This window comes from Leptinotarsa decemlineata, unplaced genomic scaffold (genome assembly GCF_025532065.1).
Source record: "Leptinotarsa decemlineata unplaced genomic scaffold, Ldec_3_MD MMD2_tig00026282_RagTag_RagTag, whole genome shotgun sequence".
Taxonomy (NCBI): domain Eukaryota; kingdom Metazoa; phylum Arthropoda; class Insecta; order Coleoptera; family Chrysomelidae; genus Leptinotarsa; species Leptinotarsa decemlineata.
Window position 1 is genome coordinate 12628286 of NW_027412668.1, and position 14892 is coordinate 12643177.

A 14892-nucleotide genomic window follows, 5' to 3' on the forward strand; every position below is an offset into this window, starting at 1 on the left:
TTAGGTATCGAAGATATTGAAAGAATCTTCATATAAAACTTTTGAAAATGTAATCGTATATTACGTTCTGAGTAAATGGCAGCAATTTTTCACAAGTAGTTACAATTATGGTAGTTAAGGAAAAATTTGTGGAAAATGGTCCCAAATGATCCACTTGAACAGTAACAAGGTGTTGACAGTTAACATAACGAGCATAAGTTTAAAATAGTATGATAAATTGACGTTGACCACAACATTTTGATTGAGCCTGGTAATTAAATCGTCCACCCGTCTGTTGTCACCTTGCGAGAGTAAATAAGCAGCTAGGCGTACGTCCAGTGGTAAATCTTCATCGGGTGCATCCACTCCTATGCCTACAATAAAAAAATTATTTCAGTTTATGACTAGATTGAAAAGGAAAATTTGGAAAGAGAATGTAGCTTCACTGAAGATATAAGGAAGTTATGTAAGTTTTGAAGTTCGTAGTGACAACTCGCCTATATTTCGATACCCATTATATTAATTTACTAGCAGACCTGGCCAAGCGTTGCTGTTGCTAAGGTATTTATTATATTCCATTGTAGTAAACTATTTAAGAGGATCGGTAGGAGAACATTAGTCACGGGGACCACCATGCTTTTTTACATAGATGCCATTTGTAAAAAAATATGGCGACCTCCATGACATATTTTCTATTACCGTAACCCCTTAGTACAATGAAATTATTATTTACGAAAGAAGACGGAAACGTTAAAGCTGGTACAAAAATCCACTGGATTGGGATTTGAAGAGAAAGGACTTTGAACACAATTGATTAAAATTTTCGTACAGTTGATATTAAGTGAAAATCAATAGAAAAGAATCAATTTTAAAATTTATTATTATTTTTATTCAATTTTGTAACAAATGAGTATATTACAAAGTTGTTAGTAATTAACATGTGACACTTAAACTTTGAAATATAAATACTTTTAATTTCAATTTAATTTAGCACGAATCGGTGCACAATATTTTTGGTTAACCTGTTTTTAACTAACACAAATAGATTCGACGGTTTGCCTACACGTGGACATGCAATATATTTAGTCAGGGAAGCTATAGATTACGCTGTAGACGACCCCTCCCGATATAGAAGGCCCCGACACTCTGTCGAATGAGGCCCCTATGTCCTCCGATAACAGCCAGGTAAGGGTATACCGCGAAGGGCGGTATGGATGTCTGAGGACTTTCATGCCACCATCAAACATCAGTCATGACCCGTTTGTCTTTCTGGCAAACATCAGTTCAAAGGGGAAGGGAGCCAGGCTTCAACCTGAATAAAATCAAGATGTATGCAATATATCTATCTCATGCCCATGAGAAAAACATGGATTTACCAAATCTAAATCACAAATGAACATTGTTTGACCCTTAAGACATATTTATAGACATGGCAAACGCTGAACGAATTGGAAACTGTAGCCTTCTGAAGGGTATAGTAGAATCTAACGGTATCATTGGAAAATGAAAAAAATGGTTGCCTCAAGAATATTTAATGTGATCCTTTTGATGACCAAACGCGTACTTGTTGCATAATTGAGGTGGATTCAAATTAGGTAGGAGAATAATAGGGGAAACAATCTTTAATCGAATATTATGTGATGGCATTCCAAGTATAACTAATGAATTTAAAAATTCAATTGGAAAATTTACACTTTCATTTTCATCAACAACAGTATCGATTGATTTAGAAGACATCAGATCGCCTGATAACAACTGTTGTATCTGGAAGATAAGTTCGTCAACATCAACATTTTTGGCTGCCAAAATCGCCCGATGACTGAGCCAGTTATGATTAAAGTAACAATTGAAACAACAATTGAATTTCACGGTATTTCGTTTACTACAAAATAAATTTAATCTATACTTCAGCCTCAACAACACGTTGTCCTTATGATGCACTGTTTGGAACCTTTGGTGTAGTAATGAATATTACTGGAGTTTTTTCCCAACACCAAATCGTTATTTTTAACACCTTCGACACGTGTTCATCTTCAAAGAGGAATATTAAAACTAGAAACTGATGCGAGCTAACCCTATTTATGCTATAAAGGTAACCCATACAGGTAAACCATCCAGGCGTACCAACCATACAGGTATACCAACCTAAATTAATTTTACAATTTTGCCTTATCTATTATTTTACAATATATGTTTATATAAAACAATTTTCAGCTATATAAAAATCAATTTCACAATATTGCCTATCCAATCCTCCTATCCTTCCTCTTTGAAGATGATCTATTGGTGATCGAAACACGTGTCGAGGGTGTTAAAAATAACGAATTGGTGTTGGGAAAAAAACTTCAGTAATATTCACGTTGTCGTTATGCTATTGAATTGTAGCTTGTATGACACGTTTGTAGGTTTAACATTACAGCGCCATCTATTGATTACTCACTCAATTTAGACAACATATATCGCCATCTGTTAAATTTTTTTGGAGTTAACAGATAATTGTGAACGTCAAATAATAGACAAATAATTTGAAATTAAATAATAATGCGAATATAAATTGAGATGTAAGCTATCTCATCTTTCAAGTTGGATCAAACTGCACACGGTGTGCAAATTTGATTAAAATCGGTTTAGTAGTTTAGGAATCTATCGCGGAAAACAACGTGACACATAATTTATATATATTAGATGAGGAGGATAACAGGGGGGGTTTTTAGTTAAAGAATAAAGGTTTTATGGTAATTTAAAATAGTTTCAAAGATGAACTAACAAATTTCAATAAATCATTTATCCCAAAATTATTGCAGTTTTGTTCAGTTGAAATATTGTTGAAAGTTACGTTTATGACATTAATGTAGTCTACAAAATGAAAAAGATGATTTCCATGTAATAAATGTTTATAATCGAAGGTAGTTGATTCGAATTGATTTTTTTATGTTTTGTATTTGAACAAATTTCTACATACCCTCGTGACGAGTTTTTATTTTATTTTATTTTCTTTCGGAAAGTCCTTTCTCATCAAATGAGTTGAGTGAAGTTCTGAAAATATTCGAAGAAATGTACAACAAAGAATTTGTTGCACATTTCGTAGCACAACGGGTATTTATTTTTCATTGTGTATCTACTATGTATGACATTTTCAAAATGAGTTATATTTCTGACACGGACAAACTACTTTTCGGTGAGTTATTTTACTAAAAATCTATTATTATTTTTTATAACTTCAAAACGACAACAATTTGTTAGGGGGCATGTTATGAAAACTCATTGTTACAAAAACCTGAAAAAGAATTTAATTCGATTCGAAACGTTGGTAAAAAACAATTAATTTTCGGAGAATAAATGATCCCATTACCCAACCAATCTTTTTGGGAACAATTTCAATACCTTTTCAACAATGTTAGTATGAAGTATTTCCGCTTTTACTACTGAAATATTTCTGAATTTTACTCACCCCTGTTATTCAGGCTGAATATGTTTCTCTCCATGAATAAATGATCTCTGTCTCTCAGGAAATTACCGAGAGTATAAGAGATTTGATCTAGAGCTTCTTGTACTTTTCTCAAGACCGTAAAATTCTGAATGAAGTCGTTACAGTCCTCCGTGGTGTAATTTTCGTTGGAAGATTCCGGATTATTTTCGATGTTTTCTACACTTAGATCGTCTTGGTCGTCGTCAGCGTCATAACTTTCTATTTCGAACAACTCCGTTGGGTCGGGGTTATCCAATTCGATGTACTTCACAAGTCGCGGCTTCAGTTGTCTAATTTCAACCATTTCTTGTATATTTTCTCAGTGAAATGATCTTAAGGTCCACCCAGAAAGAAAGAAATGCTCAGTATAAAATTGAAAGTATCACAATTTTTATGTATTGTCTTTCTTTAGTTGAAACCTCGGTTGAAACATCAGTGTGGTAAGAACATAAATATGAAAAATGAATATTGCGATGAAATAAAATGAAAAAGGTCTCAGCAAATTATTTAAAATGAATAAGGATAAAACACAAGCACTACAGAAAAATCCTTAAGGTGCTCTAAGAGCGGTGCCTGTGCGAAAGTAGTGATTCACATTGTATTTGAATCGCTGGAGATTAGATACATTTGGGAAAATGTTCTCAGGAAGTTTATTTCACATAAACGCAGTTCTCCAAATTGAAAAGTTCTTAAAAAGTTAATTTCGAGGTGCACTGAATCGAACCTTAAAACTATGAATAGCCACGGTCCGTCGTATATTTCTGATATGTACCGGTCTTGGTGGAATCAAATGTGCCAAGTCACTTGAAAGTTTCTATAGAAGAGAGACAAATCCCCAACCTTTCTTTGATGTTCCAGACTATCAAGGTTGCAAGTAATGTTCGCGTTTCCAATCAGGCGAATGGCTCTTTTCTGGATGGAATCCAGTAGCTTCAGGGTATTAGTCTAATCAACAAGTGCAAAAACATGTAAAATAGAGATAAAGGTCCTAAAAATATAAGCGATAGCTCATTTGATTCGGAATCACCTCTAGAGAAATGTTTTTGAAGGATTTTGGTGCAGATAAATAATTGCAATTATGGAAAAAAATGGTATTTAGTTTTTTGGTAATAACTCAAAAAATATTAATATTTTAGCGATTTTAAAAAAGCTCGTTGGAGAGGAGGAAATTTCCGAAAAAAAGTCCCGACTCCCGAAACTCTATCTCTATTATTTATAATTTCAATTTGACTTTGAAAATAGGGTTCCGCGCGGCTGTTAGGTACGGCATGCGCGCGCTGCCGCTAAAGAGAGTTTATCAAAAGAAATAATTTTTTCTATAACAAAATGTCATTTTGAAAATTTGAAAAAAATCTAGTATCTTCTAAACACTTGAATGAATCGAGTCCCGTAGAAAAAAAGTTTCATCACCATTTTTCAAAATGTTATTCAATTGTTCACTAACAAATTTTTTCCCAATATCCGTTGGCATAAATATTGGAATGAAAGGAATAAATAATTGGCCTATAAATTTTAAACTTCGTGGAGCCCTTTTGATATATTTACTTCATACGATCCTGCGATAAAGGTTCATAAAAATTTATCAATTTGTTAATTATGATTTTTTATAACCATTGCTAAATGAAATAGATAAAAATTGTTAATAAATTTTTTTTTCAATTGATATTTAGCTATGTCTGTTTCCACATTAAACAATGGCAGTTATTAACAAAGGATATGAATTTTTAAGTAATTTGTTTATTAAATTGTTTTGAACAAATAGAGAAATTCAATATTTGAAAAATTGGTTTTTGCTATTTTGTTGTCTGGAGATAATTATGATTAAAAAAAATTCTTGATTTTAATTTTTGATTGTTTAAAATCGATTTTTTTATATTTCGATTGTTTAGATATTAGTTAAGAAATAATTTTGCTTTTAAAAATCATAATTTACACTTTTAAATAGTTTGTCAAATTTTTTTTTTTATTTATTATTCAATTGTTTATTAATTTGTTATTAATGACCAACGTTATATTTTTTTTCTAAAGCAGAAAAAGATTATAAAAACAGCTATATATAAAAAAGTGTCATACTTTTTTTTTATTTATCATAATATACTTTTTATGGCACTTTTTTTATATATAGTTGTTTTATAATCTTTTTCTGCTCCAGAAAAAAATATAACGTTGGTCATTAATAACAAATTAATAAACAATTGAATAATAAATAAAAAAAAAAATTTGACAAACTATTTAAAAGTGTAAATTATGATTTTTAAAAGCAAAATTATTCCTTAACTAATTATTTAAACAATCGAAATATAAAAAAATCGATTTTAAACAATCAAAAATTTAAATCGAGAATTTTTTTTTAATCATAATTATCTCTAGACAACAAAATAGCAAAAAAATTTTTTCAAAAATATTTACTTTCTCTAGTTGTTTAAAACAATTTAATAAACAAATCACGTTAAAAATTCATACCCAATGTTAATAACTGCCATTGTTTAATGTGAAAACAGACATAGCTAAATATCAATTGAAAAAAAAATCATCAACAATTTTCAGATATTTCATTTTGCAATAGTTATTAAAAATCATAATCAACAAATTAATAAATTTTAATTTTTATGAACTTTTATCGCAGGATCGTATGAAGTATATATATATCCAAAAGGGCTCCACGAAGTTTAGGCCAATTATTTATACCTTTTATACCATTATTTTCAACGTCAAATTAAAATTAGAAATAATGGAGATAGAGTTTCGGGAGTCGGGACTTTTTTATCAGAAATTTCCTCCTCTTTAACGAGCTTTTTAAAAATTGCTTTAATATTAATATTTTTTTGAGTTATTAACGAAAAACTAAATACCATTTTTTTAAATCTTATTTTCTTAATAACAATTGCAGTTTTTCACCTGCACCAAAATCCTTCAGAAACATTTTTCTAGAGGTGATTCCGAATCGAATGAGCTATCGCTCATATTTTTAGGATCTTTATCTCTATTTTTCATGTTTTTGAACTTGTTGATTAGAAGACTATATGTTTAGGGGCGAAGCACCACACATGAGAACAATACTCCAAAGAAGGTCTGATGTGAGCTTCAAAAAGCATCAAAAGTTATCGAGGTGTGTAGAGTTTTCTGGTTCGGAACAGTGTACCAAGCTTTTAAAATGCAGCTTTTGCAATTCCAGCGACATGATTGTGTCAAGACATATTGGTGTCCATTTTAACCTCCCAACAAACTCACCGAAGCAGAAACTGGAATTGTCTGTCCTGACATTAATTATTTCCGGTTCGGAGACATTTATCTTTTTGGAGAAAACCGATGCCTGGGTTTTTGTGGCATTGAATTGAACCTGGTTAGTTTCACCCCAATTTAAAATCAATTCTAGATCCTCTTCAAGATATGCAACCTCCTGCTGCCGGTGACATCCGCATCCGATGTCCTGGAATCCAAAGGAATAACGAGACAAGTGTGCTGTCGTCAGCAAAGCAATGTATACAATAAAAAGACGGTTTTAGACAATATGGATCCTTGGGGAACACCAGCGTTGATGGTAAAAGTATTCGAGAGATATCCATCGACGCCCACTTGCTGGGAAAGTTCTTTCATGAAGCTAGAGAGCCAGCCATACATAAAAAAAATTTTGGAAAACGACAACAATTCAGAGTCGGAAAATTGTGAATTGCTGATCTGGAATGTGCATATCAGCTTGGCAGCTTTGGATCGGATTACTTCATTCATTTTTAGTGTTGTGCTGTTGTAGTTCAGGATAGTGTTGTTAGTGTGCATGTTATGGAATGCGTTTATCTTTTGAGTTACTGAGCAAACTCAAAGGCAGTAGGTACTCTGAAATGAAACCATCGCTAGTTATTTAATTTGCTTAGTAGATTCGTGATTTCCAGTGTAATAAGGTTCTTGTTACATGAAATTACATGTAGTCGTTTTTTTGAAACGACTTACTTCCTTTTTTAGAAATCCAACTTAGTCATATGAAACTCATAACTTGCGAATCTGAATGACTCTACTTCATTAGATTATGTTATCGTAATAAACTCTTCACAAATATCTACCTAGTGTTATCAATATCATAATTGCAGTAGTTGTAAAAGCGGATCGATAGAACTTTATTGATTGGTTGATTGTGATCAGGGTATCAATTGCGTGTTGAGAAATTAGTATTATTTTCCCATATTTCATCAGATAATACCAGTTGATCATCGAGAGAGTTGACAAAAGGTATCAATAACTATTTTTCGGTTGAATACTGAAACCAGTTGCAAATTATAGTCAGTTCCTCTTTCTCAATTAACAAGAGACACAATTTCTTCTCCCATGACTATAATCTTGCCGTCGTAAAATTTTACCGAGCATTTTACTGAAGATAAATTATAGAAAATTATTATGTGACATTACACACTTTTTCTTTTTCTAGAATTTCAAGGCATTGAGTATCGCCTGTCTGTAAAAATACATACTGACTGAGCTGATTTTACCTAAAGCATTTACCAATCAAGGTCTCATCGACTGGTTCCAAACTCAGAAAAAAAAATGTTGGTCTCATCCATCTCAAAAATACTCCTCGCTCCCGCGTAAGTGAACAGTGTATGAAAATGAAAAATTGTCAGCAAGCATGCATTTTTTCGTCTTCGGTAACACACTATCTTGAGTTTCTGGAGTAGGGAATTCTTCCATTTCATAGGGAATTAGTCTTCCAAGGACTCTTCTAATCGTGAAAAATATGAAATAGAACTTCCTACATTTTTATGCCACTTGTATTTGTAACTGACGAATACAATATTGTATTCGATATGGTATTTCTAATATGTACCGCTCTTGGCGGAATCAAATGTGTCAAGTCACCTGAACACTTCCCGTGAATGTATATATAGAAGAGAGATAAATCTACAACTTTTCTTCGATGTTCCAGGCTATCAAGGTTGCACGTGATGTTCGCGTCTCCAATCAGGCAGATGGCTCTTTTCTGGATGGAATCCAGCAACTTCAGGATATGTTTGGAGGCAGAGCTCCATACATGAGAACAATACTCTGATGTGAGCTTCATAAAGCATCAAAAGTTGCTGAGGTGTGTACGGTTTTCTGGTTCGGAACAGTGTTTCAAGCTTTTGAGAAGCAACCTTTGCAATTCCAGCAACATGATTGTGCCAAGACATATTGGTCTCCATTTTAATCCACAACAAACTTATCGAAGCAGAAAGCGGAATTGTCTGTCCTGACATCATTATATCCGGTTCAGAAACATTTATCTTTTTGGAGAAAACCGATGCCTGGGTTTTGGTGGCATTGAATTGAACCTCGTTACTTTCACACCATTTCGAAATCTTTTCTAGATCCTCATTAAAACTTCCTGCTGCCGGTGAAGATGAGCCTCCGTAGACGTTGACCTAGAATGACGAGACAAGTGTGCTGTCGTCACCTCCATAAAGTTAGTAAGGCAACTTGCAGTAAAATTATTGAAATATACTTTTTTAATTGTCGAATACTTTTCGAGAATTTGTCGTAAAAGAAAAATAACTATGCGTTTGTTTGAAGGTGATTGACAATGTTTCATGATGAATTTCACTAGTTCGGACTTCCATTGTCTATTATATAAAATGATTTGAAATCCGTGAAACAACTAAAAAAGAAGAATTGAAAATGAATAGATGAAAATAACAATTATATTAACCAAAATAAACCTGAAATGAAATAATAGTGAAATAAAATACAAGTACAAATAGAACAATTGAATAAATAAAAATAAGTTTAAAAAGAAGTCATCACCCGAAGACGATTGTAGATACTAACAATCGAAACGTCGTGAACTAACGCGACTTGGAATCTCTCCACTTTTTATTTTTATTTTTTTTTCATTTCTTCATTTTTATTTATTCAATTGTTCTATTTTTACTTGTATTTTATTTCACTATTATTTCATTTCAGGTTTATTTTGGTTAATATAATTGTTATTTTCAGGTATTCATTTTCAATTCTTCTTTTTTAGTTGTTTCAGGGATTTCAAATCATTTTATATATAATAGACAATGGAAGTCCGAACTAGTGAAATTCAAAAATAATTGTCGCGCATCTCCTTTTTTTTATAAGGGGTAGCCCTGCTAACTTGATATAAAGCTAGCACAGCACCTATAGTAAAATTTTTAATATAACTGAATTAGTAAAATTTTCATTACTAGTATTTGTCGAATAATTTTCGTAACCCAATCCATATAAGAAATGTCCTGAAACGTATTTTTTTCGAAAATATTGCGTTTTTCGTGTCATACCTTGTACTATATGGATATTTTGAACCATATGGCAACACCGCAACAGGCGCATTTGATTTCTTCATAAATTTTTTTAAAGCATCGCCAGTGAAAAAAATAAAAGTGCTAAAATAAATTTTGTAATGTATCTACGTGGAAATTATCGATACATTTTTTTGTTTCATCAATTTTTGTAATCTTGTAATCATGTCGAATATTTTTTGCAATTAGCAACCTATTGACCAATTAATTGTATCTCTTTCGACAATCGTTTATAAATTAAGATCAATCAAAAACAAAAGTATTGTTCAATTGTCGAAACAGCAGAATTGATATATCGTATGTAGGTATATTTAAGAAGAATTATGAATTTCTCCCAGTAGGCAAAGTGATCGGTTTTTCTGTTAATTATTTTTTTTTTACAAAAGTTTGGGACAATTAATAACTATAGATTAGACTTTTAGGGATCTCTATTGGGGAGGATGTGCTGGTAACTATATATCAAGTTAGCAGAGCCGCCTATTTACGAAACAGTTCAAGAGCGACAATTGTTTTTCCTTCATAAACAATTGTAGAAAGAGATACGACAATTCATCAATAAGGTATTTTTTGTAAAAAAAAATAATTAACAGGAAAACAGCATCACGTTGCCCGCTGGGAGAAATTCATAATTCCTCTTTAATATAATTGACTTTTTCAACAGGAATGCATACGACATATCAATTCTGATATTTCGACAATTCATCAATACTTTACTTTTTGAATATCTCTAGAAAACACTAATGAACGTATAAGATATTTTGATTGCGGCGTTGCCATCTAGCGCAAACCATTCTTAAAATATAACGTACAGAAAAATTCAATTTTTATCATTTTCTCACATAAAGTGCGTTACGACAATTACTCGACAAATATTAATAGCAAAAATTCCGATATTTGAGTGTTATTGAGACCTGTATAGGGGTGACCCTGCTAACTTTATAAGTTAGCAGAGCCACCTATTTAAAAAAAAGTTGAAGAGCGACAATTGCTTTTCCTTTCGAAAGAGATACGGCAATTACTCAACAAATATTAATAACAAAAATTTCGACATTTGAGAATTATTCAGACCTGTACTGGGATGATCGTGCTAACTTTGTATCAAGTTAGCAGAGCCACCTATTTAAAAAAAAAATGTTGAGCGACAATTGCTTTTCATTCATAAACAATTGTCGAAAGAGATACGACAATTGATCAATAAGTTGTTTTTTGTAAAAAAAATAATTAACTGAAAAACAGATCACTTTGAATTCACAATTCTTTTTAAATATACCTACATACGATATATCAATTCTGCTGTTTCGACAATTGAACAATACTTTTGTTTTTGATTGATCTTTATTCATAAACGATTGTCGAAAGAGATATAATTGGTCAATAAGTTGCTAATCGCAAAAAATATTCGACATGATTATAGGATTACAAAAATAGATGAAACAAAAAAAATTATCGATAATTTCCACCTTAATACATTACAAATTCATTTTAGCACTTTTCACTGGCGATCCTTTTGAAAAATATATGAAGAAATTAAATACGTCTGTTGCGGTGTTGCCATATGGTTTAAAATATCCATATATTACAAGGTATGAAACGAAAAATACTATATTTTACAAAAATATACGTTTCAGGAAATTTTTTGATATGGATTGGGTTACGACAATTATTCGACAAATACTAGTAATGAAAGTTTTAATATTTCAGTTATATTAAAAATTTTACTACGGGTGCTGTGCTAACTTTATATCAAGTTAGCAGGGCTACCCCTTAACAAAAAAGGAGATGCGCGACAATTATTTATCTTTCACCACAAATCCTCGACAATTATTCGACAATTAAAAAAGTATATTTCAATAATTTTTCTGCAAGTTGCCTTGCTAACTTTATGGAGGTGCTGTCGTCAGCAAAGCAACGACGAGTTTTTTCCAAAAGTCGTTGATATACAATAAAAAGAGGGTTGGAGACAATATGGATCCCTGGGGAACACCAGCGTTGATGGTGAAAGGATTCGAGAGATATCCATTGTTTTTTTAACGAGCCTGTGTAATATTTTCTCAAGGCTTCAGTTAAGTACCTTTTGAAATTGGTTTCAAAACTCAATTTCTTTGCATTTTGAAAAACATTTCCAATTTGTTAACAAATCCGTGCCATTTCTTCATTACTAACAAGTTTTAAATAGTTTCATCTGCTTCACCATCACTTCACACCAAATCATCAAAGATTGAGTGCAGGGCCGTAGCGAAAAGAAAAACCAAGGGTGGAGGGAATCCAAATTTTCCCAACCCCACCAGCACAATTTCCCAACTTTCGAAGTAATGAAAGCCGAGGGATTAGTTACTACTATAATATATTGATTTTCTTACTTAGCTATCCAAAGATTGGCTGAATGCTCATGCCTGTTAGGGTATGCACAAACAATAATAAATTTTGGTGATTATAAAAATAATAATGGGAATAATTCTACTTTGTACCAAGGTCCTTGGTCTTCTTCCACCACATCCACTTGTATAGAAATATTCAATACAAATGAAAGGAAACAATACTTAAATAATATTGTGCTTATTGTTTTCTACTATTATTTTTTCTCTATCTTCACGACCCGAAATTTCTCAACTTTTCCAAGTCGAAAAAACAGCGAAATGTTGGGAATTTTGTAAAATTGTCACTTCAAAATTTGTGTACTGTTCAGAACTGTTTTCTTACTTGGGAGAAATTAAACTCTTTTGAAGATTTCAAACAACTCAGAATTCTCTTAAAGTTATGCATATTGGGAAATCCCAACCTTCTCCTGGTTCTTTCCCTTTTTTATTGCCTCTCCTTTTCTTTTCTCTCATTTTTATTTTTTTAATTTTTATTATTATTTTAACAATTATTTTTTTCTATCTTCATGGCCCAAAATTTCCCAACTTTCACCAACTTTTTCCCAAGTCGAAAAAGCAGGGGGGAGGCTCCCCCCATCCCCCATGGCGACGGCCCTGATTGAGTGAGCTAACCTGTGTAACGGGCTCAAATATTCCTACAATAAAAATTCACAATAATATTTATTTTATTGTCATAATGGTGATTGAACGGGTATAAATAAACCGTAACCTTACTGAATATTACTGGGACCTCTTTCATCTTCGAAGGCTTTAAACACTATTTATTTTGGCAATGCAAATATGTTTTGTGTACCGAAGCGAACGGGAACTAATGAGATAGCGATGATGATGGTAATGTGATAGATAAATATGAGGAATTTTGACATGAGCTTGGTTTTGAGTGAGAAAATTAACTTTTAACGAACGCCAACATGTCAGGATGATAATAACCGACACGTGGAAAATAGAAGTCGTGTGGTTGAGAATTGATTATAGGAATTTTACAAGAGTTCGTGCTGTAAAATGTTTACAGGTTTGAAATTTAAAAGAAGATTGATAAATTCATGATAATAATGTTAAAATTATACAAAGTTATGAAACAATACTGTCTAGAAACTAGGTATCTCCTCTCCAACTCAGCAAAGCGGCGGAATTTACGAAAAACAACGTGGAAGACAGTACCCACCTTTTGAATCGAAATTACTGTTGTTCTCGACTAGTTTTTCTTGTATCATCAAAGCGTAGTGGAGGTTATCGTCGGTCTGCGTACTCTGGCTGCACTTCTTCGAAGCAGTGGTCAGCGGATTCTCTTCGTCGTAAGTGACTCTCAGGATGTCTTCGATAACGTCGCAGCAAGCTCTAGCAATGTATTCGCGCGATTTGTAGTTAGCTTCGTAGATTTCAGAGAGATTATCGCGCATTTTCATCGCATTTCACTTGAATTTTGACAGCGAATCAAGAATCGAAATTGTCAGAATATTTGACAGACGGGACTTGGATTAGATGATCGGGGAGCTGGCCCATGGGCTGATTCACTGCGACCTTTTTAGATCTATCGTGTATATTTATTGATTCATTTAAAAGAACTTTTACAAGTTATGGGTTAAGTCACGAAACAACTCATATAAATAAAAAGATAAAAATATGTCACTTTAACAGATTCAAAACATAATATATACAATCAAATACATATACTAATATATACACACATATATACATATGTATATATATATACACACATATATATTACACATTTAAGAACATTTAAGAATTTAAACACATCAAAACGACTCTGTTTGAAAAAAAAATTGTGAACTTATCAATATTGTATGGACTTATATCTAACATAAGCACCTTGATATTATATTTAAAATATTCCAACTTGGTTAATTTTTTATATTCATTGGGCCCATTATTTGGTATGATTTTTGACACCATGTTGTACGATTTCTTGAAATATGTAGATCATTTTTTATTCTTGTATTGTAATGATGTAATTATCTAAATTTTTGTGTATATACATCAATAGTTCAACGATAAATAAACCATAAACCGTGAGAATATTATACTCTCTGAATAGTCTTCGACAGGAAGTTCTTAAAGATACGTTAGCAATGATCTTATTATTCTTTTTCGTGTTATGAAAATATCCTTCATAGAATCGAAGTTACCCCAAATCAAATTCTTCACTGAATGTGACCATAATAAAATAATAGTAATGCTTGTTTATCCAGAACATTTCTTAAAGCTCTGATTTGATAACACTTGCTATTCAGATTCTTCATGAGATTTACGCAATGAGTGGTGAAAAAGAGATTAGAATCAAAATCTATTCCTGAAAATTTTACACAGTTCGATTGTTCTACTGATTTATTATTTATTTTTATATCTATTTCGGTGGTACTATTACGATGACGATTTTGAAAAGACATATAGACTCTGGAGAGTGGAGTGAATTGTATCCTGTAAAAGTACACTCATTCCTTTCACGTGTCGTCAGCATATAAACAAGATAAGGCTTTTGTTGTAATCACAGGCAATCATTAATATAAAGCACAAACAAAACCGGACCCAGAACCTTGGGGTAGGTAGGTAGGTAGGTCTGAAGTGAGTGGGTCTATTCGACCCTCCACCGCAACCCATAAGGGTTTATTGTGGCTCACACCTATTCACACTCGGCCAAATAAACCCAGCTTCTCAACGAAGCCGATTAGTTTGTATGGTTAGTGGTCTTTCAGGTCGGATGGTAAGAGCACGGATCTGCCGAATTCAAAGAACCTGATTCCGTCCCCAGCGG

The 14892-nt window shown here is 32.4% G+C and overlaps 2 protein-coding genes across 3 annotated transcripts in view; one reads left to right on the forward strand and one right to left on the reverse strand.

Annotated features, from left to right (window-relative positions):
* wge (BAH domain and coiled-coil containing protein winged eye) overlaps positions 1 to 14892 on the forward strand; it is a 277971-nt gene that overhangs the window by 35496 nt on the left and 227583 nt on the right. The window lies entirely within an intron of this gene.
* Positions 34 to 13590, reverse strand: LOC111507645 (uncharacterized). Its single transcript, XM_023162990.2, has 3 exons — positions 13282 to 13590; positions 3431 to 3780; positions 34 to 353 (listed from the first exon to the last, which is right to left on the reverse strand). Exons 2-3 carry the CDS (start codon positions 3750 to 3752, stop codon positions 115 to 117), a joined length of 561 nt encoding a protein of 186 aa, XP_023018758.2. The 5' UTR covers positions 3753 to 3780; positions 13282 to 13590; the 3' UTR covers positions 34 to 114.

Coding starts and splice junctions, on each gene's coding strand:
- LOC111507645 (XM_023162990.2), bottom strand. CDS start 3,752: ATGGTTGAAATTAGACAACTGAAGCCGCGACTTGTGAAGTACATCGAA. Junction 354..3,430: donor ATTCAGCCTGAATAACAGGG/GTGAGTAAAATT, acceptor TTTTTATTGTAG/GCATAGGAGTGGATGCACCC.